A 24,579-nucleotide genomic window follows, 5' to 3' on the forward strand; every position below is an offset into this window, starting at 1 on the left:
GATGAAACATTCGAAAGAATGTTTGTTACTCCTTTTTCAAGCCAGCTAAGTGAATGCTGCGTATGGTACCAATTTAAATGTATATAGAATTATAAGGTTTAGGAATTTTTCCTTAGCCTATATGAAGACTTTTGAGATGAAAACTATCGCAAGTTTCAATGTTAATATACTGACATCTCTATTTTAAAAAGTCGAAATAAAATTATGCTAAGTTGAAAATCCTGAATATAGAGCCAGGTAAGTCATAAATATATTTTACAAAGCTTTTTTTAAAAAATATTTATTTTATTTATTTATTCCCTTTTGTTGCCCTTGTTGTTTTATTGTTGTAGTTATTATTGTTGTTGTCGTTGTTGGATAGGACAGAGAGAAATGGAGAGAGGAGGGGAAGACAGAGAGGGGGAGAGAAAGATAGACACCTGCAGACCTGCTTCACCGCCTGTGAAGCAACTCCCCTGCAGGTGGGGAGCCGGGGTTCGAACCGGGATCCTTATGCCGGTCCTTGTGCTTTGCACCCTGCGCTTAACCCGCTGCGCTACAGCCCGACTCCCTTTACAAAGCTTTTAAAATGTTTATTATTTGTCGCCATTTTATGGAAATAGCTATGTATGAGGTAATTTATCTACATTATTTCTAACCCTCAATATAACTCCATAAGACAGGTTATCTACATTTTGCATATGAGGAAGCTGAGGGTCTGCGAAGCTAAATGACTTTCCTAATCATCCACTGAGCCATAGATGGGAATTCAACACAGATGTGTTTCACCCTGCTCCTTGTGATAATTACTTTAAAGACAAGAGAGGCAAGAACTGAATTCACAGACTGAGTCACAAAATACTGACAGAGGAAAACATGGAAATATAACCAATAGGAAACTTAAAAGATACCCCTTTAATGATTGACAACTTCTTGAATAAAACAACAGAAATTTAAAAGCTGATTCTTTATGAAAACATCACATAGGTAAAGCAGAAGAAATATGATAAGAATGGAGATGTAAGAGTACTATAATTTCTGGTATAAAAAAAAAAAAAGGCAGAGGGTAGATAGCATAATGGTTAATGCAAACAGACTCTCATGCCTGAGACTCCAACGTCCCAGGTTCAATCCCCTGCACCACCATAAGTCAGAACTGGTGTTCTGGTAAAAAAAAAAAAAAAAGTATTGTAATTGTAAATCATTTGTAAAAAAAACAAATCTTAGTCTTAGGTTTTGTATACTTTTATATTTTATTCGTGATTTTTAGTAACTTCAGCAAGCATATTTGTTTTTTCTTTAAAGTGTGTGTGTCTGTGTTGGTCACTGGGACTTCACTGTTCTGGGCACTTATTTCTTTTTCTTTTTTGTTTCACAAAGGTGGGACTCATTGCCTGCACTACAAATCAACTGCTCCTGGCGAACTTTTTTTAAATTTTTTTTTTATTTGACAGAACAGAGAGAAAATGAGAGGGGAGGAGGGGAGAGAAAGATCTGAAAGACCTGCTTCACCATTCATGAAGTGTTCCCCTCGCAGGTGGGGAATAGGGACTCAAATCTCAGTCCTTGCACTTAATCAGGGGCACCACCACCTGGCCCCCTGGCACTTTTTCAAAGAGAAACAGCACAACACTGAGGTTTTCCTCAGCCTGGTGAAGGCCAGGTTCAAACCTGGGGCATGTGCATGGCAATATGCCAGGCATGCTCCTGTGTGAACTATCTTACAGGCCCTCTTCTTCTAAACTTTTAACTCAATATCCTGATCCTTTCCTTAGATTCATTCTGATCGAAAAGCATACTTATATAAAAAAAAAAAGTTCTGGGGAAAAGTGTTAAAATCGAGGCAGAAATGAATAGCAAATGAATAATTCTGAACATCAAGTCCATTTAAAACTCTAAATACTGTTATACAACAATTAGAGAATTAAACTAGAGAATGGCCCCTTTCTGTTCCCTAGTGGTGGTGGAGAAAATTATCCACCAGCCAGCAACACTAAATAGGAATTATCAGGAAGGAATTTAAAATGGGTATTTGTCGCCATCTACTGGAATTAGGCTATCAGTGCAAAACTAAGAGGTTTTTTGTTTTGTTTTTGTTTTGTTCTGCATCATAGTTGGAACCCCGGGTCTTCTAAATGTGAAGCAATGCTCTCTCTAGCACTGAGCTGCATTCTTGGCCCTGTTTTGGCTTTCTTTTACTAGAAATTTTTAGGGACTAAAGATGTCACTCAGTGGTAGAGCTCATGCCTTGCATGAATGAGACCCAGGGCCCTATCTTAAACACTAAGTAATAAGAAATTATTTTTTTAAATGTGTCTATGCAACTAATTAAGAGAATCTAGAAACACATTTTAAAGATAACTGAAATTTTTAAAAAAGATTTTATTTATTCGTGAGAAATGATAGGAGAGAGAGAGAAAGAATCAGACATCACATTTGCTACTGGGGTTTGAGCTCAGGACCTCACGCTTGAGAGTCCAATGCTTTATCCACTGCACCACCTCGCGGACCACAACTGAAATTTCTAAAGCAAAACAAAAATGGCGATCTCAACATCTAGAGTCACAAAAGCACTCTAGGCACAGCTCCAAAAATAAAAACTGGGAATATCAGAATTTTTTCCCTGAGTTTTATGACCAGAATATTAAAATTAAAAAATCAAGGCCAAGTGGTGGTGCACCTGATTAACTGCACACATTTACAGTGCACAAGGACCCAGGTTCAAAGCCCCTGGTCCCTACCTGCAGGGGGGAAAGCTTCAGGAGTGGTGAAACAAGGCTACAGGTATCTATTTCCTTCAATCTCTCTCTTTTTTTTTTTAACCAGAGCACTTACCAGCTCTGGCTTATGGTAGTATGGGGGATTGTGCCTGGACTTTGGAGCCTCAGGCATGACAGTCTCTTTGGTTATTAGGCTATCTACCCTACCCTCTCTTTCACTTTTTATCTCCCCCATCTCCTCGCAATTTGTCTCTACCTAAGAATAAATAAATAAATAAAAATTTAATAGCATAAAATGGGTGACAGAATTTTCTATCTTTGGGTAGGTATCATGATTCACTAACATAACTGGGAAACAGAAGCACAAAGACACAAAATACACTGATTAGACAATCTTCATCTTTTAAAATTTTTTAAAATATTTATTTATTTTCCCTTTTGTTGCCCTTATTGTTTAACATTGTTGTGGTTATTGATGTCATTGTTGTTGGATAGGACAGAGAGAAATGGAGAGAGGAGGGGGAAACAGAAAAGGGGAGAGAAAGAGAGACACCTGCAGACCTGCTTCACCGCCTGTGAAGCGACTCCCCTGCGGGTGGGGAGCTGGGGGCTCGAACTGGGATCCTTATGCCAGTCCTTGTGCTTTGAATCTTCATCTTTTAGGAAGTTAAGTTCCAGTGTCTTCCTGTGAGGGGCTTATACAATAGGTGGGCCAAGGTGGTTAATCAAAAGCCAATGCTGACTGCCAAGTTCACTAACTGCTATTTCATTAAACGCTATTGGAGTTCTGACAGATGCCTGTTAAGTAAATTTAGTAAATTCACTGTTTTGGAAGGCAACTATTACAGTCCTTAGATTTTATTCTAAAACCATGGAATCAAACTCATTTCTGATTTTTTTTTTTTTTTTTTTTTTTGCCTCTAGGGTTATTGCTGGGGCTCGGTGCTATCCACTGCTCCTAGAGGCTATTTTTTTTTCCCATTTTGTTGCCCTTATTGTTTTATCATTGTTGTGGATATTATTGTTGTTGTTGTTATTGATGTCACTGTCGGATAGGACAGAGAGAAATGGAGAGAGGAGGGAAGACGGGGAGGGAGAGAAAGATAGACTGCAGACTTGTTTCACTGCTTGTGAAGGGACCCTCCTTTAGGTGGGGAGCTGGGGGCTGGAACCAGGATCCTTTCCCATCCTTGCGCTTTGCACCATGTATGCATAACCTGTTGCACTACTGCCCGACCCCATTTGATTCTTTTTAAGAAAAATATTTTGATATTTGACTCAGACTGACCAGAGGACTGCCCAGGTATATAGTGCCAGGGATCAAATTCTAGGCTTCATGCATTCAAGTCTTGCAGTCTGCCTCTAAGCAACTTTCCCTGCTGCATGAATTTTTTCTTTTTTGATAATTTATTTTTATTTTTTATCTTCTTATTTATTTATAAGATAAAGACAGCCAGAAATTGAGAGGGAAGGGGGTGACAGAGAGGGAGAGAGACCTGCAGCACTGCTTCACCACTTGCAAAAGCTTTCCCCCTGCAGGTGGGGAGCAGGGGCTCGAACTTGGGTCCCTGTGCACTATAACATGTGTGCTCAACCAGGTTGTTTTGTTTTTCTATAAGGTTCTGAGTAATTCTGTTCTTTGAAGTGTAGAATTCAGGAATATAGTTTTTTGTTTTCTTCAATAATATCAATTCTCTGCAAGGGCCTGGACGGTAGCACAATGACTAAGGTACTGGACTCTCAAGCATGAGAGTCTTGAGTTCAATCCTCGGCATCACATGTGCCAGAGTGATGCTCTGGTTCTCTCCCTAATTCTGTCTCTTCCTCATGAATAAATAAATTAAAAAAAAATCAGTCCCCTCTTATGTGGCTATTTTAAATACTTAAATACTGATATTAAGTTTTTAAAACTTTTAAAAAATACTGTTTTGTGAACCTGGACTGGAATTGGTATATTGCACCAAAGTAAAAGACTTTGGAGTGGGTGGGGGGCAGAGTACAGGTCCTGGAAAAGGATGGCAGAAGGCCTAGTAGGGGTTGCATTGTTATGTGGAAAACTGAGAAATGTTATGCATGTACAAACTATTGTACTTACTGTAAAACATTAATTCCCAATAAAGGAAAAAATGTTTAAAAAAATAATACTGCTTTGTAAATACCTGGTATTTGTGTACACAATGCACACAAAACTTTGTCCACACAGCAGTCAGTAAAATTCAGTCATGTCCTTCTTAGCAGGTATAACTTTCTGAATGTATGCCTTTATCAAACGATACATGGCCACATATCTATAGATTACTCTGAGATATCAAGGCATAAAGTACTTCCATGTGCTACATTATCGATCCTTAAAACTCTTACACAGAGTTAGCAATGGAAAATGAAAGATTTTGATTGCGACTCAGGTTCAAAGACCCCTGGAGCCAGGTACTCATAGAGTAGCAAAACAAACAAATGTGAGTGAAGAGAGACGGAATTACACACACTACTGAACCAAGGCTGCAACTGGAAGAAATAACCTCAATTCAACAGAACTATGTAAACCTTCTAAAAAGGACAGTGAAATCACGATCCTACAGGTTGTCTAGCCAAGGAGTTCAATATGAGAAAATTTAACGTTAGTGAAAGTATGAGAGTTAATATAGGTGCAGGAGATACCACAGTGTTATATAAATTCTTACGTCTGAGAGTCCAAAGTCTAAGGTTCAATCATCAGTGTTAACATAAATCAAAGTTGAGCACTGCCCTAGTTAAAAAAAAAGGGAGTCAGGCGGTAGCGCAGCAGGTTAAGCGCACGTGGCACAAAGCGCAAGGACCAGCGTAAGGATCCCAGTTTGAGCCCCCAGCTCCCCACCTGCAGGGGAGTCACTTCACAGGCGGTGAAGCAGGTCTGCAGGTCTATCTCTCTCTCCCCGTCTTCCCCTCCTCTCTCCATTTCCCTGTCCTATCCAGCAACGACAACATCAATAACAACTACAACAATGGAAAAAAAAAAAAAGGCAACAAAAGGGAAAAATAAATATTAAAAAAAAAAGTCAAAACAGAAGTCAAGAGATAGATTGCAGAAATTGAGCTAGTAAATTCAGTAAAAGTGGGGCCCAGGCAGTGGCGCAATTGTTAAGTGCTCACATTTCAGTGCACAGGTTCAAGCCCCTTGTCCCCACATGCTTGGAGAAAGCTTCACAAGTGGTGAAGCAGGGCTTCAGGTGTCTGTCTCTCTGTCTCCTTAGCTCTCTAGAACCCTCCCTTTTTTCTGTCTCTATCTAATAAAAAAAAATTGCAAAGATCAAAGGTAATGAAAAATTCAAAGACTGCTAGAAAAATGCAAACACCTATATGGGAAGTCTTGTAAAATTGTCAGCTGATTTTTCAACTGAAACTACAGGCTAGAAAGGACTGGTAGGATTATTCAAAGTAATGAATGGAAAAGACTTGCTATTCACAACGATTTTAGCCTTAAAATTACATATGTATATTCTAATTTGTTAGCTTATATCAATTGAGTTTGAAGAGTGATGAAGAGCTTTTCAGGTTAACAGCTCAAGAAATCTACACCAGCTTTACAAGAAATACCAAAGGGACTTAGGCAAAGGGATATTAGTACTTTGGCGGTGGGTATGGGGTAGTGTCATGCACTAAACAGGTGTGTAAAACATTTATAGTTTTGTAAACTAAGGTTATCTCAAAATAGACAAATTAAAAAAAAACAAAACCTTTATGTCAAAAAAAGAAAGAAAGAAAAGTCAAACACCAAAAGTTACATATTGTTACTCCATTTATGTGAAAATGTCCAGAATAGGGGGTGTTGGCACGCCTAGTTAAGTGCTTCCCAAGTAGTAAAGAAGTGCTCCAGGTGTCTATTTTCATTCAGCATATATTAATGTGGTCAGAGGTGGTGGCGCACCTGGTAGAGCAGACATGTTACCACGCAAAAGGACCAAGGTGTAAGCACCTCATCTCCAGAAGCAAAAGGAGCATTTTATAAGTGGTAGAGTAGTACTAGAGGTGTTTCTCCTCCCGTCTCTCTCTACTTCTCAACCCCTAATAGCAACAGCAACAACAATCTGCTGGGAATGGTGAAGTCATGCAAGCAACTAAGCCTCAGTAGTAACCCTGGTAGCACAAATAAATAAGTAAACATAGTTAGAAATAATGGTTAACGTGGGCCAGGAGGTGGCGCAGTGGTAAAGCTTTGGACTCTTAAGCATGAGGTCCCGAGTTTGATCCCCAGCAGCACATGTGCCAGAGTGATGTCTGGTTCTTTCTCTCTCCTCCTATCTTTCTCATAAATAAATAAAATCTTTAAAAAAAAAATAATAGCTTAGATTCACAGCATTCTGGATAGGTGGAATTGTGGACATATAACTCAACTGACAAAAACCTCAAAGCAATGCAACTGCCAGGTGGTAGGAACCATTGCAAAAGAGGGCTACAAATTGTACAAACTAATATAGCACACAAGTATTAAAGCACTGATGGGGGAGTCAGGCGATAGTTAAGTGTATATGGCGCAAAGTGCAAGGATCCTGGTTCGAGCCCCCAGCTTACCAACTGCAGGGGAGTTGCTTCACAGGCAGTGAAGCAGGTCTGCAGGTGTCTTATCTTTCTCTCCCCACGTCTTCCCCTTCTCTCTCCATTTCTCTCTGTCCTATCCAACGACGACAACATCAATAACAACAACAATAAAACAAGGGCAACAAAAGGGAAAATAAATAAATCTTAAAAAAAAAAAAAGCACTGATGGGTGTAGGTAGTATAAAGGCCAGTGATTTCTGCCTTCACAATCTGAACAGCTTTATCTGAGTCATGAAGATGTAAATACCTGCTCTGTCTTATAAGGGCTATGGAAACCAATGTGCTCTATCCACTGCCCATTATTCTTCCCTTTACCAAAAACTACTACTGGCCAGGAAAGCTTTTAAGGAAGTGAACAAGTGGTTAGATCTTACATGTAACAATAATTAAAACTATCTTGTTAGAAAACTTCATAAAATAATGTATATAGCAGCCTAGGAAAAGGCACAGTGTTGGTTAGACTCTCAAGCACCAGATGCAGTTTAGTTTCTTTTTTTTTCTCTCTCTATTGCCACCAAGGTTATTGTTGCGGCTTGGTGCCAGCATTACGAATACACTGCTCCAGGCAGATATTTTTTCCTTTCTTTTCCTTTCCTGTTTTTCATTTGATGGGACAGAGAGAAATTGAGAGGGGAGGGAAAAATAGAGTGAGAGAAAAAGAGAGACACCTGCAGATCAGCTTCACCACTTGTGAAGCATCTTCCCTGCAGATGGGGAGCAGAGGCTCAAACCCTGGTCCTTGTGCATAATAGTATGTGCGCTTAACCCAGTACACCACTGCCTGGTGCCCCCCTAAGTTTAATTCCTGACATTGCCTGTGCCAGACTGATATTCTGGTTCTCTTTCTCTCCTCACCTTTTCTCTCAGTAATAGATAAGTAAATTTTTTTTTCAAACCATGCATATGCAGGGGGATATAGCATGTTTAAACAGCAAAAGTTAGAAAAAACTTAAATAATTATTATGAATGGGGTATTAGTCAAAATAAATTATAGTCCATCCTTCAATAAACTAAAATTGCTGTCCTCAAACCGGAGGCAATATTACACGCACTAATAAAAAACAACATCCAGGGAGTTGGGCAGTAGCGCAGCAGGTTAAATGCACGTGGCACAAAGGGCAAGGACTGGTTTGAGCCCCCGGCTCCCCACCTGCAGGCGAGTCTCTTCACAGGCAGTGAAGCAGGTCTGCAGGTGTCTTATCTCTTCCCCTCTCTGTCTTCCCCTCCTCTCTCCATTTCTCTCTGTCCTATCCAACAATGACATCATCAATAAAAATAAAAACAATAAAAAACATTAAAAAAGAAACAACATACATAAGATGTAATAACAGATGAAAAAAGGATAAGTACAAAATACCATGTAGAATTTACACCTGAGTTAACAAAATATATACTTATGCATTCTTAAATTTAATATGTGAACTGTGTTCTGAGTCATACTGCATGAATTTTGTATTATTCACTCAAAAAATAAAGCCCCAAACCTTAAAAACCTAACCACAGATCCTCAAATTTCAGTGATAAGAAAAAGAATAAATAATATTAACTGCACATAGAAAGAGCTTCCTTCAAGAGGATAAAGAAAAGCTTGTGAAAAGACAAAGGGATCCAAGATTTAGAATTAGCATTTCACAGGAGGAATATATATATATATATATATACACACACAAATATATATATATATATATACACACACACAAATATATATATATATATATATATATATATATATATATATATATATATATATATTACATTTTAAAATTGCTTATTCTCCCTAGAAGCTAAATTTAAACCATTGGTTTCAAGTATTTTACCATCAGATTAGAAACTTTAAAGAAAATATTAAACCCAGTATTCGTGCACATATATAGCACTTCACAGAAGAAATATACATTCACACACACACACACACACACACACACACACACACACACCAGTATGCTGTATGTGCAACTAGCCTCTGGCCATATATATGTCAAAAGTCTTAAAACATGCACACTCCCCTTTACCTCACCCAGCAATGCCACATCTGGAACCAGAGGAAATAATTTTACAGTGCAATAAGATATATACTCAGGGTCACTGCTTCACAGTTTTAATTGTAACAGCAAGTCATGGAAAAAAAAAACAATGTTCATCAGGACTTAATTAATAAAGCATTAGTTTAAAAATTAGGGTACAACCAAGTAGTTACTAAGAGGTTAACTCTCCAAATGTGAAGATATTAAAATATGTGTATATATATATATATATATATATATATATATATGTATATATATATATATATATATATATATATATTTAAAAAGAACAGCATATATACTCTGATCTTTCCAGGGGGAAGCAAGTGTGGGGGAAGGATTCATGACAGATGAAGCAGGTCTACAGGTGTCTATCTTTCCCCCTCTTTATTTCCCCCTCCTCTCTCATTTTCAACTTCTCTTTGTCCTATTCAATAAAACAGGAGGAAAAAAAAGGAAAAAATGGTTGCCAGGAGAGGTGGATTTATAGTGCCAGCACTGAGCCCCAGTGAAAATCCTGGTGGAGGAAAAAAAAAAAAAAAGAGAGAGAAATATGTAACATAGGTGCTTAGAAAGACATACCCAAAAATATGAACATTATTCTACAGAATAGATTGGAGGTGATTTTGGTATTTCATTCTTTAATTTCTCTCAAAAAATGGGGAGGAAAAAAACCATCTAAAAAATGTAGAAAATCTAGTAAGGTTTTTCATTCTAATTTTAAAACTTCTAAGAGTCATGATTTTAAAGTCACAATATATAAATCTTCTGTATAAAAATGTGCAGAGAATTTCTCTTATCTAAATAATAAAAATATTTATCAAATACAAAAGGGTAGAAATATTGCTTTATTTGGGAAACTTACATCCAAATTACTTTATATGTTTAAAAAAGTCCTAATGAGCATCCAAGAGGAAAACAGACAACTTCCACAGGAATAATAGACAAAACAATTGTGTTGATGATTGCCCCAAATAGCATTTCCTAAAAGAAAAGAATGCAGTATTTAACCTTTTTCTTTTGAGGCTAGGTATTCAATAAGTGAACTGCACACATCATAAATAAAATTGTCTTACTTTACAAGGAAGAAGAACTGTGATCCTGTTTTTGATGGCTATTAAATACAAATACAAGATCCACTCTTCTGATCAAGATGAGGGTAAAAAACATTCCTTAACATTGCAGTATTCATGCAATGAAATCCAAAGGTCTGTTGAATCCTCCTTTTCGATTCATGTACTGCCTATGATGAGGAAAGAAAAACCTTATTAGAAAAGAAATTCTCAATCTGCAAAACTCAATAGATTATTCTGGTTTCCTCTTATAAAGGAAATAATTACATGCTTCAGAAATTAAGCCTATAACTCACCTTTATAATGGGAAAGTCTAGAGTAAAAAGCACTTGAGGTTCTTCAATTAACAAGAGATTATTTCACTTTAAAAATAATCCAGTGCATTTTAGATGTTTTTAAAATGATAATAGAAGTATGGAAATACACTTTCAAAATCATTTAGAAAGATTTTTTAGTCTTAAAAAACCCCTTGGGCAGGGGAAGACAGCATAATGATTATGCAAAGAGACTCGCATGGCTGAGGCTCGAAGTCCCAGGTTCAATCCCCTGCACCACCATTAAGCCAAAGCTGAGCAGTGCTCTGGTAAAATAAGTAAGTAAATAAAATAAAAAAATTTTAAAGTCCCAGATAATAATTCTTTTTTTTTTTTTTGATAACACCAAACACCTAATTTAAGGAAACAGAAGTCCATAATAGCTACCCTTAAGTAAAAGCAATTGCACATTGTACTAGTCTCTCAATAAAACCTTATTTGGTTTTTTATTTTTATTTTGTTAACTTGATAGAACAGAGAGAAACTGAGAGAAGGATAGAGAGAAAAAGAGAGGCACCTGCTTCATAACTTAAGAGGCTAATAGGGAGTCGGATGGTAGCGCAGCAGGTTAAGCGCATATGACGCAAAGCACAACGACCATCTTAAGGATCCTGGTTTGACCCCGCAGCTCCCCACCTGCAGGGAAGTCGCTTCACAGGCGGTGAAGCAAGTCTGCAGGTGTCTGTCTTTCTCTCCCTCTCTCTGTCTTCCCCTCCTCTCTCCATTTTTTTCTCTGTCCTATCCAACAATGACGATGACAACAATAGTAACTACAACAATAAAAAATAACAAGGGCAACAAAAGGGAATAAATAAATAAATAAATAAGTAAATATTTTAAGAAGTGACTATACTTAACAGAAGACTATCTAAGGATTTCATTTAAAGATGAAATCCTTAGGTAATCAAGGCAAATAATTTAAGAAGGGTCTGTTTTAAACTCAAGATTTTATGAAATCAAAGCCTAGCAATTATGCTGCTTAAAGATCTGCAGCTCTTTTCATTTTTTTTTTTTTTTTTTAACCAGAGCACTGCTCATCTCTGGGTTATGGTGGTGTGGGGGATTAAACCTGGGACTTTGGAGCTTTAAGCAGAGACTCTGTTTGCATAACCATTATGTTACCTACCCCCACCCTAACTACCTTCTCTATAATGGTTTTCAGATGACGTGTAAACTGAGGTTTAGTTTAACACACCAGATTAGTAGCAAGGACTACTAAACTAAGACAGGGCCAGTATGAAAACTGCTGAAACAAGAAACTATGTAGGAAACGGACACATTTTCGAAGAACACCATCAACCCCTAATAAATTCTCAAGCATGGAACAAACATGTCCTTAGTTCAGACTAATGCAGACTATACATACCTGTACTTTCTTTTTTGAGACACATTTATAGCATAAGCATTTACAGAGCCATCCACCTTTTTCCCCTGGAGAAAAGCAAAAAATATAGAACATAAAGCCACAAGTATTATAACTCTTTATTCACAAAGTCATGTGTAAAAACACAAACCCATCCTTTTCCTTTCTTTTTTAAATTTATTGCCACCAGGGTTATCTCTGGGGCTAGGTGATGGCCCTACAAATCCACTGCTCCTGGTGGCTTTTTTTTTTTTTTCTTCTTTCTTTCTTTTTCTTTTTATTTGATAAGAGAGAAACTGAGACAGGGAATGGTAGGGGGAGGAAGGGGGAAGGGAGGGAGAAAGAGGAGGAGACCTGCAGATCTTCAATTCATGATGTATCCTCAAACCTGGGTCTTTGTGCATGGTAACACGAGCGCTCAACCAGGTATGCCACCACAAAGCCATTCTTAATTTTCTCAATTCAAACCAGTAATGCCTCCTCACAGTAATTTTGTTAAAATGTCATTTCTACACAATCACATCAATTAGAACCTCCTATAACACCCCAAAATACTCCATGTCTTTAACAACTCAAAGACATACAAGAAGAAGTAGACTACTTTTCATATTATTTTTTTTAGAAAAGAGGACTGGGAAAATAGCTTAGTGGTTATGCAAAACATACAAACAAAAACAAAACAAACAATAAACCCTCACAACTTTCTGTCTGAGGCTCCAAGTCCCAAGTTCAATTCAGAGCACCACCATAAGCCAGAGTTGAGCATTGCTCTGGTAGGAAAAAAAAAAAAAAATTCTAGAAAAGAATGCTTAAATTAAAAAAAAAATTTTTTAACTTTCTTTACTGAATAGAGACAGACAGAAATTGAGAGGAAAAGGGGTGATACAGACAGACAGACACCTGCAACACTGCTTCACCACTTGCAAAGCATTCCCCTGCAGGTGGGGACTGGGGGCTTGAACCTGGGTCCTTGTGGACCATTAACATGTGCACTCAACCAGGTGTGCCACCACATGGCCCCTAAATTTTTTTTTTTCCACAGGCCAGCAAAACAGTACATTTAGATGATGTAACGCTTTGCCATGTATGCAACCCAGGTTTGACTCAGGAGCCCAATGTACAAAGGAAATTCTGGTCTCTTTCTCTCTGAAAATAAATAGATATATGTGTATACTTATAGGCATATATGTATGTTATTATTTTCTCTTTCCATCATTCCTCCCTTTTCCCTTTTCTTTCTCCATTTCAAAGCTAGACAACATTCATTCCTTATCTGTCCTCTTTTTTTGTGTTATGAGGTTTGTATTTAGTTCAGTGTTGTTACCTGGGAACTGAATTTTAACTTCTTTTTCACAGTACTCCCCCTTCCCGTAGCTTTCTTAGTTAACACTATCATGCCCAACACAATAGGCTCCTTCTGCTTATACAGGGCTTTTTTTTTTTTTTTTTTTTTCCCCTTTTTTCCTAGTGGTGCTGGAGACTGAACTTGGGACATCTGGTCTTCAGGTATGGAAGCCTGTCTCATAAGTTGCTGTGCTATTTCTCCCACCTGCCTATCCCTGCATGGCATTTTCATGAACTTTTCACTTTTCTTCAAATGATCTGTACCCTTTTCTTGATCTCATTACTTCTACTGGCCTTTTACAATCTAACTCAAAGGGCCCTTTCCTCTCAATTTCTCTATCCTATGCAATAAAATAGAAAGAAAAAAAGAAAAATGGTCACAAAAAGTGGTGGATTTGTAGTGTAAGCACAGAGCCCTAGCAATAACCCTGGTGACAATAAATAAATAAATAAGTAATTTATTTAAAAAGATCTAATTTGAACTAGGAATATTAAAGGAGACCACCAGGGACCACAAGACAGGACTAGAACTACTACTCCAGGAACCCACCAGATCACCAGAACATCGAGAGACCACAACTCTCCCCAGATCTCCAGCTCTATCCAGTTGAGAAACTTCTCTAAAGAACAAGGAATATCAAAGATCACCTGAGACTGCAACAAGATGAGACTGGGACTACTTTGGAAACTCACCAAGTCACTGGTGAGTGAAAACACATGTGGCTCGTGGACAGAGAAGAGCCTACGAAGAGATTCCTGGGGCTAAAGCCTGTATCTACTCCCGAGCCTGAGCGGCTGGTAATAGCCTGGCAGTTTGCCAGTTGAGGCACCACCTCCAGTCTGTTTTACCAACAAAAAGATGGCTGAAGGGAGGAGAGGACTCCCCTAAGACTCACTAAGTGCAATTGTGAGTCTCCATGGCAACTGTCCTCAGAGGCTGGAGCAGCAAGGGGGAGGCCCTGTGCTGACAACTGGGGGAGAAGAGAACTGACCAGAAAACTCAGAAGATCTACACCCTAGTGGTCTAGCAGTGGGACTGTACAGTGGGAGCCTTTCCACATTGTTCTCCTGATGAGAACATGGTGAATAATTGCCTCAGAACCTACAGACTATAAATAGGACTTGTTTAGAAACTCACAGGGCCCAGCAGTGCTGCCCAGCTTGGCAGAGAATCTGAACTGAGCTTGGAGCTTTGGATCCTTGGGGTGTGGGAGTCTCTTTGCATAACCACTGTATCATCTCTCCCTCACCCTGCTTTATCTCTTGGTCAGCAGTGAAAGATTAAGTAAAACACCTACTTATAGGTAAAAAGCCCTCAGGCTACCATAGCCTACAGGGAAGAAAAAGAACAAAAGAGGCTTTTAATAGGCACTGTGCTTCAACCCGGGAACTGAGATAATATTGAAACAACTGTTAATTTCCACAACTGTGAACTCTTTAAGTACCTTACTTAGACACAAGTCAATCCAGGAAAGACTGATCACTGGACTAAAAACTACTGAGAAAGGGACCTCATAATGCACTATAATAATGGTTAGACCAAGAAGAAATATTGGAGAAATGAACTAGGATAAAAGTCCAGCTAAAAGCCCCCCCCAAAGGTAGACTTACAGAATAAAACCCTTAAGATTAGCAGCAGATTTCTCCACACAAACACTACAGGCCAGAAGAGAAGATACTACAGGCAAGATATCTATCGAGTGCTCAATAAGAAAGGCTTTCAACCAAGAATACTGTATCCTGCTAGACTGTCATTCAGACTAGAGGGAGGCATCAAAACCTTCTCAGACAGGTAACAGCTGAAGGAATCAACTATCACTAAGCCTGCCCTGAAAGAAGTTCTGAAAGGTCTTCTATAAACAATCAGATCACCATAAACATGCCACATATCAGAACACTCTAAAAATCTACAATAATGGCATTAAAATATCTTTAATCTATAATATTGATAAATGTCAATGGCCTGAACTCACCTATTAAAAGACAGAATAGGAAGATGGATCAGAAAACATTACCCAGCCATATGTTGTCTGCAGGAATCTCACCTAACTCATCAAGACATACACAGACTCAAAGTGAAAGGATGGAAAACTAACATACAAGCTAATGGTCCACAAATAAATAAATAAGAAGGGCAGGAACAGCTATTCTCATATCTGATATGACAGACCTTAAAATCAATAAAATTAAAAAAGAGAGGGATGAATATTAGTGCTCAAAGGGTCAATCAATCAAGAGGACTTAATGATTATCAATATCTTTGCACCCAAGGAGAGGCCATCTAAATACATCAAACATCTACTGAAAGACCTGCAGCAATGTAATAACAGCAACACAGTCATAGTAGGGGACTTCAACACCCCACTCTCTCAACTTGACAGATCATCCAGGCAGATAATCAGTAGAGAAAGGAGGAAGCTAAATGAAAAGATAGATAAACTAGAACCATTGGACATTTTCAGAGTAAAAAGGGTGATTTCACCATTTTCATCTCATCTTGGATGGAGCTTGAAGAAATCATGTTACAAACAGAAGGATGGGGAGTTGTGCGGTAGGGCAGCAGGTTAAGCTCAGGTGGTGCAAAGTGCAAGGGCCCAGGTAAGGATCCCATGGGAGCCCCCGGCTCCCCACCTGCAGAGGAGCTGCTTCACGGGCAGGTCTGCAGGTGTCTTTCTCTTCCCCTCTGTCTTCCCCTCCTCTCTCCATTTCTCTCTGTCCTAACAACAACATCAATAACAAGAACAATAATAACTACAACAATAAAAAAATAAGGGCAACAAAAGGAAATAAATATTAAAAAAAACCCGGAAGGATGAATATGGGATGATCTCATTCACAGGCAGAAGTTGAAAAGCAAGATCAAAAGAGAAAACACTAAGCAGAACTTGGACTGGAGTTGGCTTATTGCACTAAAGTAGAAGACTCTGGGGTGGGTGGGGAGGGAAGAGTTCAGGTCCTGGAATAGGGAGGGAATATGGTCTCTGTTCTATACTAGATTAGACTACTTAACGTCTTTATGAAAGATCACTTTTACTATCAGGTAAGGCACTAGCTCTAAAGATATATATATTTTTAAAGATTTAAAATTTTTTTATATTTATTTATTCCCTTTTGTTTTCCTTGTTGTTTTATTGTTGTAGTTATTATTGATGTCGGCATTGTTGGATAGGACAGAGAGAAATGGAGAGAGGAGGGGAAGATACAGTGCGGGTTGTATTGTTGTGTAGAAAAATGAGAAATGTTGTGCATGTACAAACTATTGTATTTACTATCAACTGTAAAACATTAATCCCCCCCCAAAAAAGGTAAAATCCACACATCCTACTAACACCTACTCAATTCCAATAGCAACTTACTGTTTCCTTCTCTATGTTCTCAAAATTCTTCAGACAGTTGTAATCTTATAACTACATAAGCTTATATAAATAAATGGAAGAAATTACTAGTAGCAGTAATACTACAAAAACAAAAACTAAGTGAAAAAAAAAAAGAGAGAGAGATAGTTTATCTGGTAGACTGCACACTTTACTATAAACTAGGACCAGAGTTTGGGACCCCACCCACACTCACTCCCCTGAAACACATATAATGCCAGTGGAAGCTCAACACATATAACACCAGTGGAAGCTCCACAATAGTGGAATGGTGATTTGATAACTCTCCTTTTATCTTTTTCTTTAAAAAGAAAGGGAGAAAGAGAAAAAAAAAGTTACCAGAAATATTGGCCACCTCAAGTAAAAAACCTGAGACAGTCATAATGGTTTAATTCATGTCTGTTTTACTTACTTTTGTGGAGTCAAAGGAGGCAAATCCCATTAACTTCATCATTTCTATTTCTTCCTCTGTTTTGCCTTCTAAGTCTTCTTCTGTAAAAACAGTGATTTTAAAAACAACATCATCTTATGTATATGAAAACAGAAGTGGCTACACAGTAAATAGTCACTCCATTACACCTGCAATGCATATACAAGTAGCTAAAGACCTGAATCTCAAGAAAAAAAATTCTTTAATTTGGACAGAATGTAATTTATGGGACAGGGAGGGAATATGGTCTCTGTTCTATACTAGATTAGACTACTTAACGTCTTTATGAAAGATCACTTTTACTATCAGGTAAGGCACTAGCTCTAAAGATATATATATTTTTAAAGATTTAAATTTTTTTATATTTATTTATTCAGTTTTGTTGTCCTTGTTGTTTTATTGTTGTAGTTATTATTGATGTCGGCATTGTTGGATAGGACAGAGAGAAATGGAGAGAGTAGGGGAAGATACAGAGGGGGGGAGAGAAAGACACCTGCAGACCTGCTTCACCGCCTGTGAAGCGACTCCCCTGCAGGTGGGGAGCCGTCTAAAGATATTTTCAAAGAAGAACACTGATGTTTTAAACTTTTCTTCCTATATCTGGAGCACACACAAAAAAATAAATACAAAATTAAGACGGAAGTCTTAAAAACCATGTACAATAATACTGTAAGAAATAATTAAATGTTAAAAATTATCCTTTTATATAATGATTGAAGTTATCTAAACAAGGTCATATACTTCTTCAGGTTATTTATCTAATCACATTACCAGTAATCTGTCGTTCTTTGCTTTTTACTTCTTTTGTTTCTTTCTTTTCTTCATCCCTTCTTTCTTTTAGTCGAGAAGGGGAAGGAGATGTGGATCTATGTCGTCTTGGAGACCTAATATTGAGTAAATAAAATGTCAGAAACAGGCAAACCAGTAACTTACGTCAATTAAGCACAGATATGCATGCGCGCCTGAAAGTAAAAAGCTGAGCAAGTCAAACTCCAGAAAACCAGGAGCCATTCTCCAAAGCAGAATGATAAAGAAGGTTCTGCTAAGGATCTGCGTAAAATACACACACACACACACACACACACACACACACACACACACACACACACACACACTGGTTTTACTGATTCAAAATAGCTAGGGTTAAAAAATTGCTTGCGAGGTAGAAAAATGTGATGAAATAGTTTCTAACAATTATGTACAAAAATTAAATAGCAATTAACATTTATTAAAAATCAAGAGAAGAAACAAGGGCAACAAAAGGGAATAAATAAATATTAAAAAAAAAAAAAAAAGGATCAAGACCTGGGATGACAATTCAAGCAGCAGAACGCAGAACACGGAACTTGGGAGCCTGAGACCCAAGGTTTGATTACTGGCACCACATGGTGTGTTTTAGTCTCTCTCATAAAAATATGTTTAAAAAAAGTATGAAAGGGCTGTGGAGGCTGAGGAGATAGCACGCATTACTTCTCATTTACTCAAGGAATACTACTTAGTGTTCTACCCTGCTTAAAAAAATATTTTTTTAATTTATTATTGGACAGAGACAGAACAATCTAGAGACGGGGGAAGATAGAGGAGATGGAGATACCTGCAGCTCTAAGAACTTCACCCCTTGTAGAGCTTTTCCCCTGCAAGTGGGGTTCAAAGGGTGGAACCCAAGTGGTTGAGCACTGAAATGTGTGCATGCACCCAGGTGCACTGCCACTGGCCCCCTATTAAGCCTATTTTACAAATGGCAATCAGGTACAGAAAAGGCTGGTTCTGGGGCAGGGTGATGGCAGCACCTGACTGAGTGCATATGTTACAATATGCAAAGGCCCAGGTTCCAGCCCTCAGTCCCCACCTGCAGGAGGAAAGCTTTACAAGGGGTGAAGCAGGGCTGCAGGTGTCTGTCTTTGTTTCTCTTCCTCTTTATCTCCCCCTTCCTCTCGACTACTGTCTCTACCCAATAAATAAATAAATGGCTAGGCTTAAGCTCCCCACATCTTATGAAACTGTAAATCCCCTTAAGAGTCGGTTTAAAAAAAAAAAGTGATTGGGGGCCTGATGGTGGTGCACCTGGTTACGTGCTCCCATTACAAGCACTGAGGCTCAAGACCCTGGTCCCCCAGGGGGAAAGCTTCAGGAGTGGTGAAGCAGGGCTGCAGGTCCGTCTGTCTCCCTCTCCATCTCACCCAGCCCTCTCAATTTCTCTCTGTCTCTATCCAATAGTATGGAAGTGAAAAAGCAGAAACAGCTGTGGGCAGCAGCGACTTTCTTTGAAGCGTGGGTTGTGACTGGAGATCATTTCTTGCACCTACCTGGAGCGCCTCCGGTGCGGGGACCGTGAGCGGCTCCTCCTCCGCTCTCTCTCGCGCGACCGAGACCTTTCCCGGCGCCGGCGCTCGCGCTCGCGGGACGTGGACCGGGACCGCCGACGCTCTGCAACACAGGGCCCCGCGTCACCCCCACCCAGCACCGACCACTTCCACTCTGCACTTTGCTATTGGGTACTACAGCGACGAAATACGGTGTTTACTCTCTACGAAAGAGGGATGATTGAAGTGCTTCACTCGTGGCTCGCTAGATCTTTTGGGTTTTAAGAAAATCTTGGGGGAGTCGGGCGGTAGTGCAGTGGGTTAAGCGCACGTGGCGTAAAGCACAAGGACCGGACCGGCGTAAGGATCCCGGTTCGAGCCCCCGGCTCCCCACCTGCAGGGGAGTCGCTTCACAGGTGGTGAAGCAAGTTTGCAGGTGTCTGTCTTTCTCTCCCCCTCTGTCTTCCCCTCCTCTCTCCATTTCTCTCTGTCCTATCCAACGACTACAACAAGAAAACAACTAGGGCAACAAAAGGGAATAAACTTTTTTAAAAAAAGTTAAAAAAAAAGAAAATCTTGACCAGGTGGTGGTGCACCTGGTTAAGTGCATGTATGGCTACGCACAAGGAACCAGGTTTGAGCCCACGGTTCCCACATGGAGGGAGAAAGCTTCACGAGTGGTGAAGTAGGGCTGCAGGTGTCTCTTTCCTTCCCCCCTCCCCCTCAGCTTTTTTCTGTTCTATCAGATAAAAATAAAGTTTAAAAAAGATCTGGGAGTCGGACGGTAGCGCAGCGGGTTAAGCGCAGGTGGCGCAAAGCACAAGGACCGGCGTGAGGATCCCGGTTCGAGCCCCCGGCTCCCCACCTGCAGGGGAGTCGCTTCACAGGCGGTGAAGCAGGTCTGCAGGTGTCTATCTTTCTCTGCCCCTCTCTGTCTTCCCCTCCTCTCTCCATTTCTCTCTGTCCTATCCAACAACGACATCAATAACAACAATAATTAAAACAATAAACAAAAAGGGCAACAAAAGGGAATAAATAAAAAGGGTTTTTAAAAAGAAAGAAAATCTTGACTAGTGGAAGGTGATGGAGCGGCCTGGGCGGCGAGGAGGCGCCCCGATTGATGCTCTCGGTTCCCCACCAGCCCATTCACCGGGGTGGGGGGAGTGGGGCCACAGACACTACGAGGTGAGCTCCCTGCTCCCTGGGTGCAAATTGCAAACTCTGATCCCCCCGATTGTAAACTGGGAAGGAAAAGAACATCGAGCACGTACGAGCCGGGCAGAGTGACAGGCGGATGCTACGGAAGGTGACACCGATCCTCACACCCGTTTCTCAAGGTAGCTCATGTCGTATAACGGGAGTTCAGAGTTAGAAGTTGGGGGACATACATACGACCACCCAGAAATCAATCGAGGTCACCGCAGTCTCCTTTTACCCGCCCCACTTCCCCCCAACCCGCGGCAGAAATGTAACTAAAGTTGCTGCGTGAGGCTGAGTCCCGGTGGGAGAGGGGGCAGGGGCCGCTCTTCAACCGGCGGGGCTCAAGAGTGTGAAGGGAAGCGAGCCCACCGCTTCCCGCTCTCATTCAGACGGGAAAAAAAGAAAAAGGGACGTGACTCGGTCCCAACTCCAGCCCTTCCAGATTACTACGGACTTACCCCTCCGTGGGGAGCGGCTACGACTGCGACCCATTCGTAGTCTTCCACCTCACACTGCCCCGGAAACAACTGTCTAACAACTTCCGGGAAGGCGAGCACTAAGCTTTCATCGCCGACTGGAAAACGTCTCAAGGACTTGCCAGAGGTTCCGGCTTTCAAAGCAGGGAGGCTGCAACGACCCAGCCTAGAATCACGTCATCCGCCCCACCCATCATCTCATGAGACCACATTCCTGCAGCCCCACTTGATCCTCTACCCACAGTGGATGTTAAATGTGCTGCTTGATAGAAATATCTGAAATAAGCCGTATACGCGGCACCTTAATTCTTGCCCTTTCCCACTTTTTTCTTTGTAAAGTATGTTCTTTACCAAGTGTGCCACTGTCTGGCCTCTTCAGAGGCAAGTTTTAAGATTGTTTAGTTTGATTAACTGTTGATACTTGGAGGCTGTGTGTGTGTTTTGGGGTGGTGGTGGTGGTGGTGATAAGAGAACACATGCACATTATACCATCATGACACATTTGCTGCTTGAGATCTGAGGAACCTACTGGTCCAATACTTTATCCATTGCATCACCTCGTGGGCATCTCACTTTGGCTTGTGAAATTGATAAGGTGTTAGCAAGTATTGACTTTAAATAACAAGGGCAACAAGAGGGGGGAAAATGGCCTCCAGGAAAAGTGGATTCATAGTGCAGGTACCCTGGAGGCAAAAAAAAAAAAAAAAAGGAATTGACTTGGCCAATGGTAGGCAGCAAAATGGTTATGCAAAGAGATTCTCATGCCTATATTATTTTTCTTTGTACTGAGTCCTACCAATAGTTAAATGTGTTGGTTCCTCCCATCTTCAAAATAACTGCAGACATACTTAATTCTTTTTTAAATTTATTTATTTTTCCCTTTTGTTGCCCTTGTTGTTTAACATTGTTATGGTTATTGATGTCATTGTTGTTGGATAGGACAGAGAGAAATGGAGAAAGGAGGGGAAGACAAAGAGGGGGAAGAGAACGACAGACACCTGCAGACCTGCTTCACCGCCTGTGAAGCGACTCCCCTGCAAGTGGGGAGCCCGGGGCTCGAACCGGGATCCTTATGCTGGTCCTTGTGCTTTGCGCCACCTGCGCCTAACCTGCTGAGCCACCGCCTGACTCCCCATACTTAATTCTTATCTACTACCTTATTCTTCCTCTGCACCAGCTAAACTTCTCAAGAGTTCTCCAAATTGTTTTCCATTTCAAATACCATTCATAACTCCACTAAAATTTCTTGATTCAACAAAGCTTTTTTTTTTTTTTTTACATTCTTTTTAATACAGAGTAAAATAAGTTTCCTAAAGGCACAACCCAATGTTTCTTAGCTAGAAATAGAAGTAGTTCTTCCTCCTTCAAGACCATGGATTTAGAATTAAAATTTTTCTCAGGACTTTCTAGGGTAGAGGGAGAGACAGAGACCAAAACTTTCTCCCTTGTCCCATGCTCTTCATTTCCATGCAGGGGCTTGAGCAAGGGTCAAGTGTATGGTAAACCAGGGGCCTTCCCAAGTAAGTTATCTTGTGGACTCAGAATTATCCACTGCGCTCGCACACACATGCATACACTCATTTTATGAGACACACACATTGGTCAAGTTATCTTCTCTTAGGGTGTAAATTATCCAACACTTAAAAAAATTAAAACACAAACTCCCCAGTGCAAGGAACCAACATATATGGTGCTGGGATTGAACCAGGGCCTCACATATTCAAGTCCTATACTTTTATCAGCTAATTACTTCCCTAGTTGCTAGCAGTTACATATCTAGTGCCATTATATTTGGAAGTAAAGTCTCTATTTTCAATACATGGTTTAACATTACTTTCTTCTAAAGGTCAGTTTAATGAAATTTAAGGCAAGTAGGGTAGGTTAAGGGCTATACTTGTACTCACACTTTTTGGTCATTATTTGAGTTTCAACACTGCAGGCCCATTTTTTTCAGATAGAAAGCCAGAGAAATAGAAATGGAAATTACGGGGGCAGTGGTGGCACAGCTAGTTGAGCCCCCGTTACCATGAACAGTATTTCAAGCCCCTGGTCCCCACCTTCACAGGGAAAGCTTCACCGGAAGTAAAGCTGTGCTGCAGGTGTTCATTTCTCTCCCTCTCTATCCCCCCTTCCCCTCTAAATTGTTCTCTGTATCCATCCAAAATAAATTTTAAAAAGTGGAAATAGAAACAGAAAGAGAGACTTCCAGAGGCGGGGCTACGAGCAGCAGCAGAGCTGTTTCTCTCCTCTCCTCTCCTGGATCAACTAGGAATACCAAAGGAGACCACCTGGAACTGAAACAAGACAGGACTAGAACGACTAAAGGAACCCACCAAATCACCGGTGAGTGCAAACAGATGTGGCTGGTGACAGAGAGGAGCCTAGGGAGAGACTAAGTGGCTGGTAACAGTCCGACGGTCTATCAGTTGAGACACCACCTCCAGTCTGTTCCATCAACAAGGGGAAAGCTGAAGGGAGGAGAGGACTCCCCAGAGACTCACCAAGTGCAACTCTGAATCTCCATTGCTGCTGCCCTCAGAATCTGGAGCAGTGGCAGGGAGGGACACCGGGGGACAGAGATCTAACCAGGAAATTGAGAAGACCTATACCTCGGTGGCATAGCTGTGGGGCTGTGAAAGTCTCTTAGCATAACCACTGGACTATCTCTGCCACACCCTTCCTTATCTCTTGGTTAGGAGTCAGTGATTAAGTTAAGAAGCCTATTTATAGTTTAAAAGCCCTCAGGCTCCCGTAGCCTACAGAGAAGAAAAAAAAAAAAAAAAAAAGAGGCTTTTAAATCACTGAGCTCCAACTCAGGGATTAAAATACTATTGAAACAACTGTTAATTTCTACCATTGTGAACCCTTTAATTACCTTACTTAGACACAAGTCAATCCTGGAAATAGTGATCAGTAATTTGAAAAGTACTGATAAAGGGAACTCATAACATAATATATAAAATGGGTAAACCAACAAGAAGAAATACTGGAGAAACTAACCAGGACAACAGTCCAGCTAAAAGCTCCCAAAGGGTGAAGCACAAAATAACGAGTTCAACATTCAAACATTAGCTAAGGAAATAATCACAGGAGTAAAGAGTTTGAAAGAATTGTAATGAGAAATACAGGAACAACAAATGAAACTCTGGAAGAAAACACTATCTCGAGGTTGAAAGCTGAAATAGCTGAGCTAAGAACACAACTAGCTAAACAAGCTAAAACAGTAGCAGAACAGGGAAACAAAATAGATGAACTCCAGAAAACAGTAGAGGGCAGAGAGAATAGAATCAGTGAGGCTGAAGACAGAATTAGCAAGATTGAGGACAAATTAGAGACAACTAAAAAAGAAGAGATCTCAAAAAGAGATTAAAACAACAACAGAGACTTATGACTTCAAAAGAAAC

General features: G+C 40.0%; 1 protein-coding gene across 4 annotated transcripts; it reads right to left on the bottom strand.

Annotated features, from left to right (window-relative positions):
• Positions 1–10,127: 10,127 nt before the first annotated feature.
• SNRNP27 (small nuclear ribonucleoprotein U4/U6.U5 subunit 27) lies at positions 10,128–21,272 on the bottom strand. Of its 4 annotated transcripts, XR_001601474.2 has the most exons (7): positions 21,158–21,272; positions 19,503–19,623; positions 17,968–18,080; positions 17,179–17,258; positions 12,052–12,116; positions 10,375–10,541; positions 10,128–10,282 (listed from the first exon to the last, which is right to left on the bottom strand). XR_001601474.2 is itself a non-coding variant. In XM_060187137.1 (6 exons), the coding sequence occupies exons 1-5, from the start codon at positions 21,189–21,191 to the stop codon at positions 10,416–10,418; spliced, it is 474 nt and encodes a 157-aa protein (XP_060043120.1). In that variant the 5' UTR covers positions 21,192–21,272; the 3' UTR covers positions 10,128–10,282; positions 10,375–10,415. The 4 variants fall into 4 exon arrangements, 3 of the variants coding, with proteins under 3 accessions (XP_060043120.1, XP_007521312.1, XP_060043119.1); XM_060187137.1 differs by lacking the exon at positions 12,052–12,116; XM_007521250.3 differs by having other exon boundaries at positions 10,128–10,541.
• Positions 21,273–24,579: the final 3,307 nt, after the last annotated feature.

Source organism: Erinaceus europaeus, chromosome 3 (assembly GCF_950295315.1).
Source record: "Erinaceus europaeus chromosome 3, mEriEur2.1, whole genome shotgun sequence".
NCBI lineage: Eukaryota > Metazoa > Chordata > Mammalia > Eulipotyphla > Erinaceidae > Erinaceus > Erinaceus europaeus.